Source organism: Aphis gossypii, chromosome 1 (genome assembly GCF_020184175.1).
Source record: "Aphis gossypii isolate Hap1 chromosome 1, ASM2018417v2, whole genome shotgun sequence".
In the NCBI taxonomy this organism is placed as follows: Eukaryota; Metazoa; Arthropoda; class Insecta; order Hemiptera; family Aphididae; genus Aphis; species Aphis gossypii.
The window spans coordinates 65,794,324-65,811,599 of NC_065530.1; the positions used below are offsets into that span (position 1 = coordinate 65,794,324).

The 17,276-nt window shown below is 29.1% G+C and overlaps 3 protein-coding genes across 3 annotated transcripts; 1 reads left to right on the top strand and 2 right to left on the bottom strand.

Annotated features, from left to right (window-relative positions):
• Window positions 1-874: 874 nt before the first annotated feature.
• Window positions 875-6,024, bottom strand: LOC114119499 (uncharacterized). Its single transcript, XM_027981071.2, has 3 exons — window positions 5,863-6,024; window positions 4,832-4,959; window positions 875-1,889 (listed from the first exon to the last, which is right to left on the bottom strand). The coding sequence occupies exons 1-3, from the start codon at window positions 5,971-5,973 to the stop codon at window positions 977-979; spliced, it is 1,152 nt and encodes a 383-aa protein (XP_027836872.2). The 5' UTR covers window positions 5,974-6,024; the 3' UTR covers window positions 875-976.
• An 829-nt stretch (window positions 6,025-6,853) lies between these two features.
• Window positions 6,854-9,539, bottom strand: LOC114119502 (uncharacterized protein DDB_G0283357). Its single transcript, XM_027981077.2, has 2 exons — window positions 9,381-9,539; window positions 6,854-7,677 (listed from the first exon to the last, which is right to left on the bottom strand). The coding sequence occupies exons 1-2, from the start codon at window positions 9,450-9,452 to the stop codon at window positions 7,021-7,023; spliced, it is 729 nt and encodes a 242-aa protein (XP_027836878.2). The 5' UTR covers window positions 9,453-9,539; the 3' UTR covers window positions 6,854-7,020.
• Window positions 9,540-11,184: 1,645 nt separating this feature from the next.
• Window positions 11,185-14,183, top strand: LOC114119497 (uncharacterized). The gene is made up of 4 exons (XM_050208526.1): window positions 11,185-12,120; window positions 13,507-13,634; window positions 13,695-13,778; window positions 13,842-14,183. Exons 1-4 carry the CDS (start codon window positions 11,270-11,272, stop codon window positions 14,078-14,080), a joined length of 1,302 nt encoding a protein of 433 aa, XP_050064483.1. The 5' UTR covers window positions 11,185-11,269; the 3' UTR covers window positions 14,081-14,183.
• Window positions 14,184-17,276: the final 3,093 nt, after the last annotated feature.

The following is a 17,276-nucleotide window of genomic DNA, read 5'->3' on the forward strand; positions in this document are numbered from 1 at the left end:
AATAAGCACACAGTTGTATAAATAAATAATTTAAATTTAGTCACCAGTCAAGACGAATAATTTGCACATCAAAATTATTAATTTTTGTGAATATTAAAAAAATAATAATTGCATTTTTATTAAATAAATATTACACAATCTGTAAATGATTTTTTTAAAATATTTATATGTGTGGATTGTATAGCATGAGTCGTCAAATAAAAAAAGCCATTCAACGGTGATACTTTTTTGCTTGATATTAATAATTATTTAGAATTAATGAAATGTCCATACATTTTATGAGCTAATCATATAATACAGTGGTAGTTAAGTAATATTTTTTATGGAATCTGAAAGATCAAAATAATAAATAAATGAGGTCCAGACAAAAAGAAAATCTTTAGAACAAAATAATCTACTGGAGATATTTTCATGGTTTAATTTTCTACTTGAGATATTCGTATGGTTCAATTTTCTATCTTCCACGGTCCGGATTGTAACAGTACAGCGGTCGGCCAGTTTCCTTGACAGTTAGTCTACAAGTGAATTTCCAGAGATAGGTTTTTAGTTAAGATCTTCAATGAATTGTTTTGAGTGGTTTCAATAATTTTAAAAATAATACCTCTATCATACTATAGTTATCATTAAGTATAATTTTTAATAAAATTATAATATACATATTATATATTATATGCAAATATTTTATTCCTACATTTAATTTGCAATATGGTAACATACAACTATGCATTATTGCTTGATAAATTTGTTCACAATTTGGCAGCAGTTGTATTCATATGTAATATAATAATTATTTGGACGGGAGGACACTACAAAATATGATAAAAATTTAGAAAATTTTTCCCAAGACCCAAAATCCATATTTAAACCAAATATATATATATAAAACTGTCGTTTATTTTCAATTAAAAAAAAAATGTCATATTAAATATACACAAATATTTACACAAACACCTAACGAAACGGATTTCCGTCACACTCATGAGTCCGATCCGAACGAAAAGTCGTGGGACACGGGCGACCGGGACTCGGGCAGCGCGTACTGTTCGGCCAGTTGGTCGAGAACGCCGCTTGTGCGCATTTGCCTGGGCGCTGTGCGGTAGTTACTGGACGGCTTTGTTACCGCGGTTCCGGTACGCCTGGCCGTGGGTTTGGCGACCGCCCGGTACAAGGTCGGCGGTTCCGTTAGCGGTTCTTGGTGTTCCTCGAACGTTTGGTACGAGTTATCGACGGTGGAGGTATGGGCCGGACGTTCGTTTCCGGTCATCTGGCTTCTACCGCCAAAGTCCTGGACCGACTGGAACGACGCGGACGGACCCGAGTCCGACGACTGCTCTACCGGCACGGCCCTGAATGAACCGGACACCGGAGGAATCGCCTTGTTCGGACGTGTTGCCGTAGTCGACGGACGGTGAGAAGGTGCTGACTGTTGTGGTCGGACCACAGGCTGTGCGGTCCATTCACCGTCATCGAAATCGGAAGCGACCGATATCGGCTGAGGCTGTAGTGGTTGTTGTTGTTGTTGTTGTTGTTGTTTTTGTTGTGGTCGGTATAAACCTACGTCCGATTCGGGCCTGTTTTTGTTGTTCCGGACTAGCGGTTTCGAAGGTTTGACAGACGATGACGGTCTCTTAGCCGGTACCCGTGATTCCTCGTCCTGTTCGTCCTCATCCGGTCGCAATTCTACCAGCGTGGGTGACGGCACAGTTATGCCCTCACCTGACGGCTGGAAACCGTACTTGTTGGCACCGTACTCGACGACGCGCAACTTGCCCGAGTCGTCCACGTAACCGTATTTGCCCGTCACTTCACCAGTCACAGTTTTGGTTTCGATCTTGAACGATCCGTCGGATCCCTCGTACCCGTAAGTGTATGATCCATCTTCGTTGTGTCTGCAAAGTTTATAAAAAAACAAAATTATTGAATTTATTGATCGCAAAAATAATAACTCTTTAATTTGTTATTTTTGGCTCTTTTCTTATAGATTTTTTGTGTTTTTTTTCAATGCACTATGGTACGAGTCGGATTTAATAAACGGCTTCTACTAACATACCTACGTATTATCGTGATATAGGGCCGAAGTAGGAATTAGATACACATGTTTAATGTTTATAGCCCCTCTCCTCACTTAGTTTTTGATTTTTCACTTAAACTAATAGCATGCAAAATAAACCTTTTGCACTAAAATACTTCCGATGTACTTCAGTTTACACTTCATTATCCGCGAAAAAGGGGGGCTTGTCATCCACGAATAATCAGCAAAATTCAAATTCAAACGAAAATGTTATAATTATATATACAAATGTATACATAAATTATTGAAAAAATTAAATCATATAATTTTAAATAGTAATTAAGGAAACTTAAATTAGAGCACTTTTATTTTTATTCGAATATTCATATAATATTACAAAAATATTTTAAATTTTATAATAAAAAATAAAAGATACATTAGTATAATGAAAAATTATAAATTATTTACATGCAAAAAATGTCCATGGAAGACTACGGATAATCCACCCACGGATAATCGAGTGGAATAATATGTTAAATTATGTGTTATAATATAATATGATAATTTACTCTCATGAGTATATCTTGCGGCAGTGATACAAATGTTCAATAATTAAACAAAAAAAAAACGAAATAATAATTGTTAATTGTTATTTACGTATATTATATAATCGTATTATTATTGTTATTGTGTGTTTTCAGATTTTCGTGCACGGTTCTTACTCGGTGAAACTTTATATCCGGCACAGCAGCTTGTCCAATAACTTTTACATAAAAATTGCATTGTTTCGGAACTCCCAGGGTTATAATTTCCGTACAGGAAACATATTAGATCATTTCGTGTATGTAAGATTCGTAAACGTTGCGTCATTTCGCGAGTATCAAGTGCATTTTTTTATGAAGTGTTTTTTGCGAACGATTATAGGTCTTTAGGTCTTATTGATGGTAAATTAAATATAAATTAAAATTTAGTCACTAGCGATTTCTGATAAATATACTTTTTAATATTAAAAAAAACTAATGAAGTGCAATTAAAATTATCGTGTAAAATGTTTTATGTAAGCAAGACATTGCATTTTTATAATATTCATCGTAAATCTCAAGCAGAAGAATATATCTATGTAATAATATTATTTTTACGATACAACAAGCACGGTGAATAAATAGATTACTATCATGGCACATTTAATCGAGGTTATAAACGACTAGAAATGACAGTTATTATAATGATAACGAGCAAAAATATTTGGTTTTCGGTGATTTGCTTTATTTATTCTTATTGTTGTATAATCTGAATTTGACTTTTCTAAACCGTCTAGACTTTGAATCTTTATGATTATAACCTATTCCTCGAACTAATATAAATGAGTACTGTATCAGTTGATTAAACACGATATGAATATTCATAAATTCATAATATCCTATAATATCGAAATGTAATTATTAAATTTTAAAACACAAAGCATAATAAGGGACAGACAATCTAAAATCAATTATATTACCCTTACACAATATTTCAGAGTATCGTGTATTCGTGAATTATAATAATATATTGTAAATATAACTAATATTTTATCATATTTTTTTTATAACATAAATAACGTTGCTATTATTTGAAAAATAATATTTTAAATAAAAAATTATAATATGGTAAATATGAATCTTAAAAATCGCATACTTAGTAATTTAAATGTTGATAAAACTTAATTAATTATATACTATTTGAAGATATATTAATTTTATGATAATGGATTCGTCTATAATATTTGTTAAATCCCGACCTCAATGATCAAAAACAAGTTGAGCTCCAAATATTTTACCGTTTATAGACAAGTGATGATGTTGTCATCTTAGTTATTTATACAAAACTAAATTAGTTATGAATCATTACGTAAACAAAAATTCACGATTTCCGCTTCGTTTAGAAAACTTAACTAATAAACAAATTATTATGTAATAAATAAATAAGAATTATTTAGTAAGTCAATTACTATGTATAATGAACGTTCCATATATTTTAAATAGCGATTAGTTTGTTTAAAGTGAAATAAATAATAGGCAGGTATGCAAATAGTATGTAGTAATAAGTTATCACCTTGTAGAATTATTATAAAAGTTGTACTAGATCGTTAAATTAAATACAAGGTTAAGACATATTAATTTATGTAATCCATAAATAGTATTAAAATTTTAAGCCTTTTACTTTATAAATGATGAACTATTTACTTTTTTTTTTTTTTTTAGAATTTGTTACAATAAACAACGAATATTTAGACCGCATTCATTTTTGAACATTACATATTGAGTATTTCTTTTTAACATTTTGACAAGAGTAGAAAATTATTTTACTATAGTAAAAGAGATACAATTTTACAATATATTCGATATCATTTTCGTATTTTCTAATAATATACAGTTTGTATCAATTAAAAAGCAACTTAGCTCGTTTAAACCATATAAAAACTAATGACTATTAGTATTATGTAATTTTTTTTTCATTATACTGAATGAGTAAAATATATATTATAAAAAAATGTGATCGTTAAAAGGGATGAAACCGTTAAAAATGTTAAATTAAAATTTGTCTTTTTTCATACCGAATAAAATACATGAGCTACGCGAGAAACGATCTCTTGTAGAATAATATATATTATAATATATATATATACTATGTGTTAATTTGTAATACTATGAACATACTCGATACGAATTACGTACCACCACCCGTTTAGGTACTTTTGAATTAATTTTTAAGAAAAATGCTCATAAACGTTAATTTATATTTTTATAATGTTATAATATGTCAAGCACACGCGATTACCTGTGGATTTGTTTAAGTATGGATACATCTTGACTTTTCCGCGCCGATACTACTGATTGGTCGTTACCCTCATTGTAGTCTTCGGCATTTTGACCGTAGCATGTGCATACGCCCAACAGCACAATTATCTACAAATTGAAAAAAAATAAAATGTTTAAAAAAAAATCTATTGCCAGTGCGTTATTCATTATTTCCGATACAAAAGGATGGCTCATCTATATATTATTATATAATACGCGGCTGACGTTATACGTGCTGCCGATTATAGTGCACAGGCGCCAGGTCGGACCTCCCGTGCGTATGCACACCTGTTGATTAATTTCACAATTGTCTGATCGTGAGAATCAGACGATAGCGAGGTCATACACCGCTGGGATTTTCAAAACAATGACGATCGAGGTGGATAACCCACAACGAGCCTTAGGACGCTTTTTGTCAAATGCGACCACGAGACGCTTGTCGGAAAATTAATATAACATGAAAATCATCAGATATGTACCGAATAACTTCTCTGATTTTTCAGTTAAATTTTTGATGTAACAAATTTATCACACTATTTCGTTTTCAATCACATTTTGTTAGGTGGTAGTTTTTCATTTGATTTTAATTTATATGAAATATTATAGGTACATTATGTATTTAGCGTAAGCAAAAATATTATTAAAACCGTTTCACGTAGGTAGGTACTAACACGCCAGAGTGTATGAAGAAAAAAAATCGTACCTATACAATGTATTACAATACAAACATTAAAACTTAAAATAAAAAAATTGATAAATAGATGTATCTGTTGTTTATTCCTTACCATCGGTCATGAACCATAGAAAATAACGAAACTTAATAAGTCATTGTGACGATTTGCAGTACGTACCTATTTAGTATTAGGTAAATACCTATATTTAGATAACCACGTCGTTTAATATTGTCAAAAATTAAATCAATACCTTGTATACTGAGCAGCTATATAATATAAATAGATTGTTACGAGATAACTACTATAACTTAAAATAATATTGGTATATCGTACTTACCACTGATCTGACTAGCATCATGGTTCTGGTTGTTCTCTTGCAATAAACTGACGAATAATTGTAATATCTACACTTAAAAGGTCTTAAACGAATAGCCCCTCCAACGGACATTTAAGGGTGATGCCAAGGCCGTCAGATGCGATGATATTTGTTCTTCGCCTTTCACCACAAACCCCCTGCAATAAAACGAGTTGTTTTCGTCTCTTCGAGGAACGACTATATATTTAATGCAAAAAAAAAAAAAAATAACAACACTATAATCACTACCGTTTAAAATCCATTTATATAAAGATTTACGTCTCCTATTTATAACGCAATGATGAGGATGATGATGATGATGATAATAATAATAATAATATTATATATTATATACGTACTAATGTACTATATAGTTTTGGAACGTTCGTGGTGAATGTCAAGGATGGGTGTTGTCCGCGCTTTCGTTTCAATGCCGAAACGCCCTGGGGAAAATACGTTCAGTCTTGTGGTTAAAGATAATTTTTTTTTTGCATATTTTATTATTTTCGATTTGCCGAACAAGGCTTATCAAGGCAAACGACCAAACGGTTTAAAAACTGACTACGCCTTTAACGCGTGCGTCAGTTCCTGGTCTACTAGCTAGCACATTATTGTCGTCAGAGGATTGCGAGCGTTCAAGTGTATTAAGTCCACATCGCCGTGCAGAGTTGAATACAATGTAATCATTCGAATTGTTGGTGATGCTCGTTACCAACACTTTGTTTTGCCTACGTGGTGAATATACCAAACTCGACACGACATGGTACAGTAGTGTACCAGGCTTCAAAATAATTTATAATTTTTATTATGCTCTGTACTGGCCGACGTCGACGTCATAAATAAACGCGGTATAGTTTAGTTGGTGTAGTCGGGTATTCCATGGGATTGGCGATCGGATTATTACCATAATAATATTACATGCGAACGATAAAACGAACGCTGCAACAAACATAATAATATGACAACTCGCAAATAAGATAACAGAGATTTTTTTTTTTATTGATTTTTATATATAAAAAAACTTATAAAAAACTTATAATATAATAATAGTGGAAAAATCATCGTACAAATAATAATAATAATAATAATAAGTACAATATTAATATACTCTATTCGACGTTAAACCGACGACGGTCGCGGTTACTTTCCCGTGTACGAGATGGAGAACGATCCGGACGCGGGATCGAAGTTGTGCACGGACGGATGGGACTGGAACTTCTGTTGCGGACCGCTGGAGAACCACTGCTGCTGCGGCTGTTGCCTGGGCGCGATGGGTGCCGCCTGCTGCAGGGATCGCAGTTGCTGCTGCTGTTGCTGTTGGTGGAGTTGCAGTTGCTGCTGGTGGTGCTGTTGCTGTTGCTGGTGGCTGAGCTGCATCTGTTGTTGGCCGCCGTCCGACGACGACGTCTTGTAGTACACGCTCGGGTCCTCGCGGTACTGTCCGTCGTCGTAGTCGTCCTGCGACGACGACGACTGGTCCTTGTGCAGGTCGTTGGAGTCAACGCCCAGGACGGGCGGCGGCACGGTGATGTCGGTGCCGACCGGCTCGAAGCCGCGAGCGGACGCGCCGTACTCGACGGTCCTCAGCTTGCCCGTCTCGTCCACGTAACCGTACTTGCCGTACACCTCTCCCGTCGGATACTTGGTCTCGATCTTGTACGTGCCGTCGGCGTTCTCGTAACCGTAACTGTACGAACCGTCCTCGTTCTGCCGGTTCACCTGCTTCAGGATCGGTATGACCGTGTGGTGACCGGCCGGGGCGGCCAGTGCTCCGCACGCGCAGAATGCCGCTAGCGCCTGCGATTAACAACAACAAAAACAACTCGTGAAAAGGGTGTTCGCATCATAACAGGGCGATTCCTACGACTAACGTCGTTCGGTAAATTGCTACGTAGGGTCAAAAAAAAAAAAAAAATATGATATTATGTCGGCTAAACCCCGTGTACTATAAGCGTCATTGATTATAATATTTTTAGCGGGGCGCATTAGAAATTCACGAAGTTTAACCTTCGGGTGGGTGTCATTAAAATTTAATATTTATGTTTATACACGCATAAATTAAAAGGAAAATTAAAACTTTAATGAAAACCTCAACGTAATAATAATATTAATATAATCTAAACAATTAATTTCTCGTCTGTGGGGTCAGAAAAATGTTGTCCAATGTCCGCCATTTACTCAACCATACCATGTATTTACGCACGGTGTATAATGACGATATATATAAAAATGAAACACGTGCCATAAAGCGTGTGCTGTTGTGCCTATTTTCGTGTATGTAATACGAAATTTGTTATGGGGGTAGTGAGTACGAAAGTCGTTATCGTAATCAGGGTTGTATTTAAATAAGAACATCATCCTTCCTCTTTTATCGTGAGCTTTATACCATTTTTATTATCTTAAGCATAAATGCGTCTTGACCGTATTAAATATCTAAAGTGATCTAACCTGCACCACGAGTTAAATATTATAACATTAAAACATTATCTGAGTCACAACTCACAATATAGGTAAGATATAATATTTCGTACATAATAGTGTACAACTACCTCTTTTATGTTATTTACAAGATTGTTTTGATTGATAATAATTCATATTATAATTTGTGAAATTTTATTTTAAATTCGATAATATATTATATTTTGAAAATTTTGAGTTAAGTTTATAGTTTTACATTAATAAAACCTTTTATGAATAAAAAGGGTGAAGTTCACCTCGTGTTTGTTTGCTGAATTGAAACGTGTGTATAATACAAAAAATTAATAACAAAAAAATATGATCCGTACAGTGATTCGATATTATATTAAAATAAGCATATGAAGATCACGGTATCGTCAGTGTTAAGATTAATCCATCACTTTGGTTCTATATTCAAAACTCGATAAATTAATGTAAAAACTGAAAAAAAGTCGGTAAATTGATAGTATTCATTGAAATAATATCATTCGTATTATTTTTATACTATCCGTACGCCCCATTACACTGAATATTATGTAGTTCATAAATATACTCGGACTTACGTAAATATTATAGGTACTTAAATTGAATACTGAAATATTTATAATCCATAGAAATTGAATAAAAATATGTACCTTTGTAAAATTAAAACGTTTTGGATTTATAATGTCGAAAAGTATAATAACAAATATAACAATCATTTGTTCATTTATTGTTTTATTCATAACAAAATATATTTATATATTGCCATATTGGAAATGATGTCTGAGAACAATAAATACCTCAGAGATTTAATTTGAATAATACATAATATTATAAACCACTAAAAATTAATTTAATATAAGTAACCTTCGAAATGAGGAAAGTTCAAAAGCCTTGACATAAGGTGTGTATATACATATAAAAAAAATGTTGGTTCGATAAATTAAAATGAGATAGAATTAAAGTGATGTTTTTATTAAATCATATCGAATATTAATAATTTTTTTTAATAATCAGCTAGTGAGATAATTTGTTATGATCTTAAATATTAATATACTCACAGTGAATACTTTGAAGTGGTTCATTATGATGTCTCTATTTGATGTGCGTACGACCAAGTTGAACGTCTTCATCGGCAATGGAACGGAATTGATTCGTGGTTAAATAGCCACCGTACGTTTTCTCCACCCATTGTCCATCGCAAAAAATATGATACGACCTCTACCGATCGAACACCAACTCGTTTTTTTTTTTTTTGTTCATAGTGTAGTATAGGTACACACGAGGGAGGTATTTCATTAATCTACTCGAGTTTACGTTAGCCTTGAGCGAATTAAAAACAAATGTATACCAAGAATGTACGTGTTATATAATTAATAATTTATTTGTATCACACAACATTACTTGCACTATTTATAATAGGTATACGAGCACAAAGATTCTGTTTAAAATTATATTATACAAAACGAATAAAATAAATAATGGATAATCGAAATACCTAACAGGCAGTCGGGCGTACGCCGTTTCGAACGCTTCCTCAATATATTATTAACTACAATAATTATACTATCAAACATATATTTAATTTAATGAGCTATATTTTGAATAGTATCGATGAAATAAATAAATATTAAAAACGAATTTTTTTATCAAAAATCGTTGGTACTGAATATTCATTTAAAACGAGCTCTGGAATAAAAATATTTATTCAATTTATTTAAATATTTTTACTTAAAATTGGTAGTTGTAGATTTAAAACTTAATTATCTAAAAAATAAAAATATAAAATTAAATTAATTTACTTGAATTAATTTGCACGATAAAAATAAAAATAAAAATTGTATTTCAATTTAACCACCAATACGATGACCACATCAGGTAATATAATTTTCTTGTTAAACCGTGATCAATAAATACATTCGATAAGAATAAGAAAGCATATTTGATTACAAAAAAAAAAAATAATGCAGTTGAGTTTTATTTTAGCACTTTTTTTTTAAAAATGTAATATTTTTTATTTTATACCAAATCACCGGAAAGATATTATATATTAACAATTTTATCTTGGTATGTATACTTTTAAGTACATTAATGATGAATTAAACTATATTTTCATAACTGTGTTAAAAATAAAATATTATACCCAATTTTTGTTACGGGATAAATAAATTAAAAATATTATGATAATTATGAACGTTATTGTATGGGAAGTTATTTTTTTTTATAAATAATTTTATTTTATTCTTGCAGTTAAAATGTAATGCAAATTTTAATGAAAATTGTATCTTTGTTCTAAAAATTATTAAATCTGATTAACGTATACAGGAAACGTCTAGTTTTTAGTTTATCATATTTAGATAATTAATTATACAGTATAAAATAGTTGTTTTGAAATATTAATAAACATATATTATATTTCATTACTAACTGGTGTATGTATTCATTTCATTTATATGTATCAAATCGAAATGATATTGAATTTTAGTAAATTATATAATAAATTATGATTTTATTTTGTTTCATCTTCGAATGGCGTAATATGTCCCAAGCTTAAGGTACAATAGTGCATACGTCATAATAATATATGAATTTATTGTAGGACTTATACAGCTATAATATATTTATATCCAAAATGTGTCTACGTTTTTATAACTTTCACTTTTTGATGAAAGAAATGCACTAAAATAATATCAAATGCGAACCTCATATTATGCCAGTTTTACAAACGACCAATGAATGATAATCAGTCTGAAAGTATTTGTTCACGTTATAATAAAGAAACATGACAGTATAATAATATTATGTATAGTTTTATGTTGATTAAGACTATACGTAATACTAAAAACTAGTAAGTAACATATATTGCTAGGAAACTATTTATACTGAAAACTACATTTTTAGTTTAGTTTTCTGTATGTTTTGTTGAAAAAAATTGTGTTTTAAATAAACTATGATTCAAAAAACAATACAAAAACAGCTATTATATAAATCTTCATCATCAAATGCAGATAAAAATGTCAAACAGAATCGCTCCAGTTACAAAAGCGTATACAATTCGACATCGGGTTTAAAGAGAGAACTAAACGGTCACGAAGAATTAAGTACTAAAGAGCACAAAAAGATAATATCTGCTAAAATATTACCACAATATCCAAAAGAAATAACAAATAAAAAAGAATTCAGGAATAATAAGAATACTAGAAATCTTACACAGCAGGATTTAGAAATAATAAAGATATTTACATCACCAGAATGGTCGAAAACACCATTTTATACATCGACAAATTCTATAATAAATTCAATGGTTAACGATAATAGTATTCCGTTAAATACGGAGTCAGAAAATATATTAGGTAAAACTGTAAATGAATCAGAATCAATTGAATATCTAGATAACATACAAGAAATTACCGACCAAGAAACTGAAGAAAACGATTATGTCGAAGAAAAACGAGACTTATACCTTCCTAATGAGTCACTTAGTAGTGTCCAGATATTCGAAACAGAAGAGAAAGAATTAGAAAACAATCAGGAAAGCATAAATGAAAGCATTTTAGAGAATCAAAATGACAAAGAATTGTCCGAGGCATCTTGCAGTTTTGATAGTAAAATGCAGAACGAATCTAATATGTTTTCTGAAACAAGTAGCGATTTAGTAAATGATTTTGGACCACAGCTATCATCTAGAATTTCTAATGTTGATAAGTCAAACAAATCATTAAAAGTTGAACAGAGCGACTGTATTTGTAATGAAGAAGACGAAGAAGACGAAGAAGATGAATGCGAATCGTATTCTTACAAGTATAAATGCTTTACCGTATTATTTTAGATTTCCTGAGCGATTTTTTTTTAAAAAAAAGGGGGAGGGGTAATTTCTAGTAGAAAATTAGATTTATTTAAAGCGGTCAAAAGTAAAAATTTCCAAAAGTAAATTTATAATCGTGAATGAAAAAAACGATAAACGTGGATATTACGCAAATCTATTGTTTGATAAAATCGTTTTTATTTTTATTTGTATAACTTAAAAACGAATAACCTTAGACATAAAAATATATTTTCACTAAATGTTTATATTATCGTTTTTTATTTACGGTAAAATTTTCAAAATAATTCATCTACTTTTGAGCTATTTATAGACATGAGAAATTTTCAATACTTTTAGTTTTTTCTTTACTTTTTTTTCGTAGAAATACACAGACACATTTTTTTATATGTACTTCAAGTTAGAATTTTGATTAAATCTGTCAAAATCGAAAAATTACGATTATTGTACAATGTACTTAGAAATTCATTCACTTTAATTTGTATATCTAAGTTTTGAAAATGTAATACAATATTCTTTATAAATAATTTATACTAAAATCATAAAACCTAAAGACATTATTTTTTAAAGACATTTTAAGTTAAATTTAAACTTAATTACCTATATAAATAATAGATAACAATGTTAATTGTTTTGTTACAATTAAAAACATTATTCATAGGAACTTAAAACTTTTACATACATTTTATTATTATAGATTTTACTATACGCAATAACGTTTTTTATTTGTTTTCAGATATTATTTTCTAATTTTACTGTTATACGGTACTTACAAAACAATGTTATTACATTTTGAGTTATACAAAGTTGATATGATATGAAATAAATATATATTATTATTATAATTAAATAATAATAAATGTAATACTTATGGTTAAAAATTAAATCAACCTACTGTAATATCAAAAGTAAAATAAATGACTTTATTAGCTACATCAAACTAAAAAAAAAAAAAATAATAATAAAACGAAATATTCGGAATAATATACTTAATAATATAGGCTAATACGCCGTTTCTGTTCAGAATCGTTTTTTCGTATACAATGATTAATCGTTGATATTATTACATTTAATATAAACTTAAGAGTGAATTATTAGTCAATACCTAATATGCAGCAAAGCATTATTCACTTGCTTACCATTTTTTTTTTAAATACATTCATTTTTTATAATTTTTTATATTCATTAAAATGAACTCAATGAAATGGATAATACATATTTTTATTATTCTATTTAATTTAAATATATAATATTTATTAGGTATTAAAATTATGTTATTAGGGACATATAAGCCTTGATAGTAGTATGTATAATATATTGTCATGTTAATATAATAATTTAATTTAATTTTTAATTGGGTACAGAGAATCTCGTGAAGAAAAAGAAGCTTCATTGAACTCCGTTGTGTCCACTTCCAAATCTTCTTCAGAAAAGATATGGAACGACGTGGCTTTTATGAAGCATTTTAATTTCGAAGATTTTAGTGACAGCAGTAATATAGTTACAACATTTTGATATTAGTACAATTCGTGAATTAAATATTGTATTTTAGATGATTCTAAAATAGTTGATTCGTCGTCCACGGGGTCATTAAACACTGATGTCATGACTCGAATAATTCGTCAAAACAAATCACGTACATTTACACTCTCATATTAGTAGTATTAACAAATGTTTATTGCAGTTTTGAATTATCTAGGTAACTACATGACTGAAAAGCAAATTAGTAATGAGTCAGCATACAAAGAAGCCATGGAACTGATATTTGAAGAAACCAAAGTATCACTGGGACAACTTTTAATTGAGGGTTTGTACCTCGTGTCAAAAAGACATCGTCAAGACGCATTTAAATACTTAGGTAAATGGTTGTTGATTCAAGCTGATATCAGAGATGAAAACAAAACTGAAGAACAGTCTATATCGAGTTTTGGAAAATGAAACAATTAACATAAAACTTTTATAATTGTGAACAAAGTTCTATAATTACACTCCAACGCAGACTGTCATAATCTTTTAATTAAACGAATAACTATAATATGTACATACTTAATATTGTACTTTAGCAATCAGAACTTTTTTTGAAAAATGACTTACATTATAATTTAAAAGCACAAACCAAATATAAGACATAATATTTTAAAATATGTATGAATTAAGAATACTATATTTCAACGACTAATTTGAATACTAATAAAAGTTTAAGTAGGTATATAAAATAAAGTTGTTTATTTAATATTTAAATGTTTTGTCATCGGATGTCACAAGGTTAAAAAATATTTTTATTTTTTAACTATATTATTAAACATTCTAATTTATCAAAAAAGTTAAATATTCGATCTTCATTTTCAGCAGTTATAATTTTAAAATTGTATACAATGTACAAATTTATTTTGAAAATTGATTATATAAATAAGAAGTTAGATTGAATTTGACTCGGTTCAATACCAACTATTATTTGCAATAATGTATTTTATGATATGCAAAAATGCAAAATTAATTATTATCAATGTACTTCAATGCACTACAATAAAATATTACAATACTAAATAAAATATTGAAATGTCTGTTAATTGTAATAATGTATAAATAGTCTTTCAACACTTAAATTTTTAGATTTAATAAGCTTTTGTTACTTGATTGTTTATTTTAATAATGCTATACAACAATTTTATTGCAATTGAAGTTCGATTATAATGATTAAGCGTTGGTGAATTTAATTAGATCACAAATGTTTATAAAAACTTGTAAACGAATAGGTACTTACACACACACACACACACACATATATATATATATATTATATTGTTTAAGTTAATACATATTTCAAATGTTTGATATATTTTCTTATTTTATTCTTTAAACTAAAATTGTTATATTAAATTAGATTATATTTTAAAAACAAGTGTGAAATAATTATTTATTTATGATAATCATTGATATGTTACCAATTATTGATTATCGCTTAATCAATCTATAAAAGTTAGATTAAAATGTCAATAAAAATGAATGTACACTTTTTTCGGTTAGTGTGTAATTTTTTATAATGTGTGTTTTTATTTATTTATTTTTGTTTATTTGTCATCTGCACCTTTTGATGTTGTAAAAATATGGTTTTGGGTAGCAAGTAGGATCTAGTTGGTACTTTAGAAGGTTAAAAGTAAAACATGCCCAGTATTTTTTTTTGTAATTAGTGCTGGGTTTTTTTTTTTTTAGTTCAAAATAATTGGTTTTCACATATGTCCAAAATTGGCTTATTCTTAATTAAATAAAACAATTCGTTTTTTGCATATTATTTTAAACGTAATGTATATAATTGTATATTAATAGATTTTCGAGAACCGTATGAGAATTTTATGAATTTTAAATGATTTTTATTTAAAGAAATCTTTTAATTATTGTATTATTTTTCGAATTTTCGTAATTACACTACCTATCTAATTTTTTCTTGATCAGGCAATAGAATTACTTAAGTCTTACACATTGTTTTTGTTTATCATTAGCGCGATTTGAATTTGGTGTAGTTATGAACATTTATATTTAATAATTTAAGCGGTATCAAACATAGAGTTTTAGTCAAGAATGGACTTATAGTCCATTCTTCGTTCAAATCGACAGTTGTTCATATCTCAAAATTTGAAAAAACATAATATATCATTACAGCATGTTATATTCAATATAATAATTACTTAACTAGTTGTCCCCATGTATTTCGTTACCAGTATGAAATGCATCTTTGTTAAATTTAGTTGATTTGTTCTAATATAATATAGTGTAATGTGTGTGAATAAATTTTATTTTTGGTTTTCTGATTTGATGTATAGACGATATTTTTAACGTATCAAGTTTCCATTGCTGTTCATAGTGTTTCACACTTAGCGTTGTCCGTTCAATTTATTTTTATCATTTTAAAACAGCATTCTCAAAAAAATATTTTTCCCAAAGTTGGACGGTGTCAAATATTTTTTTTTTTAAAGTACACTTCAATGTTTCTATCTATTTTATAATATTTATTTATATAAACTATATTATTCTTTTTTTTTTACGATAGAGAGTAGAGATGTTTAAATTGATTTCTAAGTTTATATGATAGCAACCAACATAGTAGTTACCCTCATGAGCTTCGTTGCCCATTACAATTACGTATCTTAAGTGGTTCAAACTTTGTTCAATTTTTTATTTATACTCGTCGTTCACTGATGACATGGCACTCCTTTAATACCTTTATATTATGTTTATCTACTAATTATTTTAAAAGTTCAAATCGTTGTATCTAGATAATCTATAAATTCAATGGCAAATTGTTAATTTTTTTTTTAGATTGTCTTAGGTAGTCATTATTTTAAAAATTTAAGTTAGTACAATATTGACAATTCTTCTAATTGTATTAAGCCCGAATTTGCTAGCGAAAAATTTGTGCTGCCAATTTTTGGTATTAAATTAAAATTTTATTTTTCTAGACATACCCTAAGGCGTTACTGATACACTCATATTTTATTCTGGATGGAAGTTGGATTCATAAAATTATGCTTAGAATTTGGTCCATATTGTGTTCTTTCATTAGAAAAATGAAAATATTTGACGATCTTGTGATTATTGCCATTTAAGATTCACACATGCATTATTTAAGATAATTCCATTCCAACATTTTAATAGAACTCATTCTCATCTCTGCCTACGGGTCAAATCGTGAATCTAAACTATCACCAGGGACCTTCTTAAACTACACAAACAATTTCATAAAAATTAGTCCAGCCGGCCTACAGTTATTTTGTTCTTTACAAAGAAGTTCGTTGTATTGGTTCTTTGAAAAAACCAATACATTCTAAAATTCATATTTAAACTTTTGATCATATTGTAAAAAAAAAAATTTGTTAACGTAAATAAATATTTAATATTTTAAATTTTAACCATATTCAAAGTTTACCAACTCTATTTGCAACAGTAATGAAATATTGCCCATAGAAATTAATTTAGCTTTAGTTGTCTAATGCATTGACTTTGACTGATAATGTCTATATTCTGTACTTTCCATAATATATTATTAAAACAAAAGTAATTTTTAAAAACAATTTTTAGTGTAAGAAAATATTACATATATGTATATGATAATCTATTAAATAGGTAGGTTAATGTA

What these genes read in the sequence shown, in the direction of transcription:
- LOC114119499 (XM_027981071.2), bottom strand. Translation starts at nt 5,973, where the DNA reads ATGTCCGTTGGAGGGGCTATTCGTTTAAGACCTTTTAAGTGTAGATAT. An exon ending in TGATGCTAGTCAGATCAGTG is followed by an intron (nt 4,960 to 5,862) that starts GTAAGTACGATA and finishes TTCAATTTGTAG; the next exon opens with ATAATTGTGCTGTTGGGCGT. An exon ending in ATACTTAAACAAATCCACAG is followed by an intron (nt 1,890 to 4,831) that starts GTAATCGCGTGT and finishes TAAACTTTGCAG; the next exon opens with ACACAACGAAGATGGATCAT.
- LOC114119502 (XM_027981077.2), bottom strand. Translation starts at nt 9,452, where the DNA reads ATGAAGACGTTCAACTTGGTCGTACGCACATCAAATAGAGACATCATA. An exon ending in ACCACTTCAAAGTATTCACT is followed by an intron (nt 7,678 to 9,380) that starts GTGAGTATATTA and finishes TGTTAATCGCAG; the next exon opens with GCGCTAGCGGCATTCTGCGC.
- LOC114119497 (XM_050208526.1), top strand. Translation starts at nt 11,270, where the DNA reads ATGATTCAAAAAACAATACAAAAACAGCTATTATATAAATCTTCATCA. An exon ending in TGCGAATCGTATTCTTACAA is followed by an intron (nt 12,121 to 13,506) that starts GTATAAATGCTT and finishes AATTGGGTACAG; the next exon opens with AGAATCTCGTGAAGAAAAAG. An exon ending in AATTCGTCAAAACAAATCAC is followed by an intron (nt 13,779 to 13,841) that starts GTACATTTACAC and finishes TGAATTATCTAG; the next exon opens with GTAACTACATGACTGAAAAG.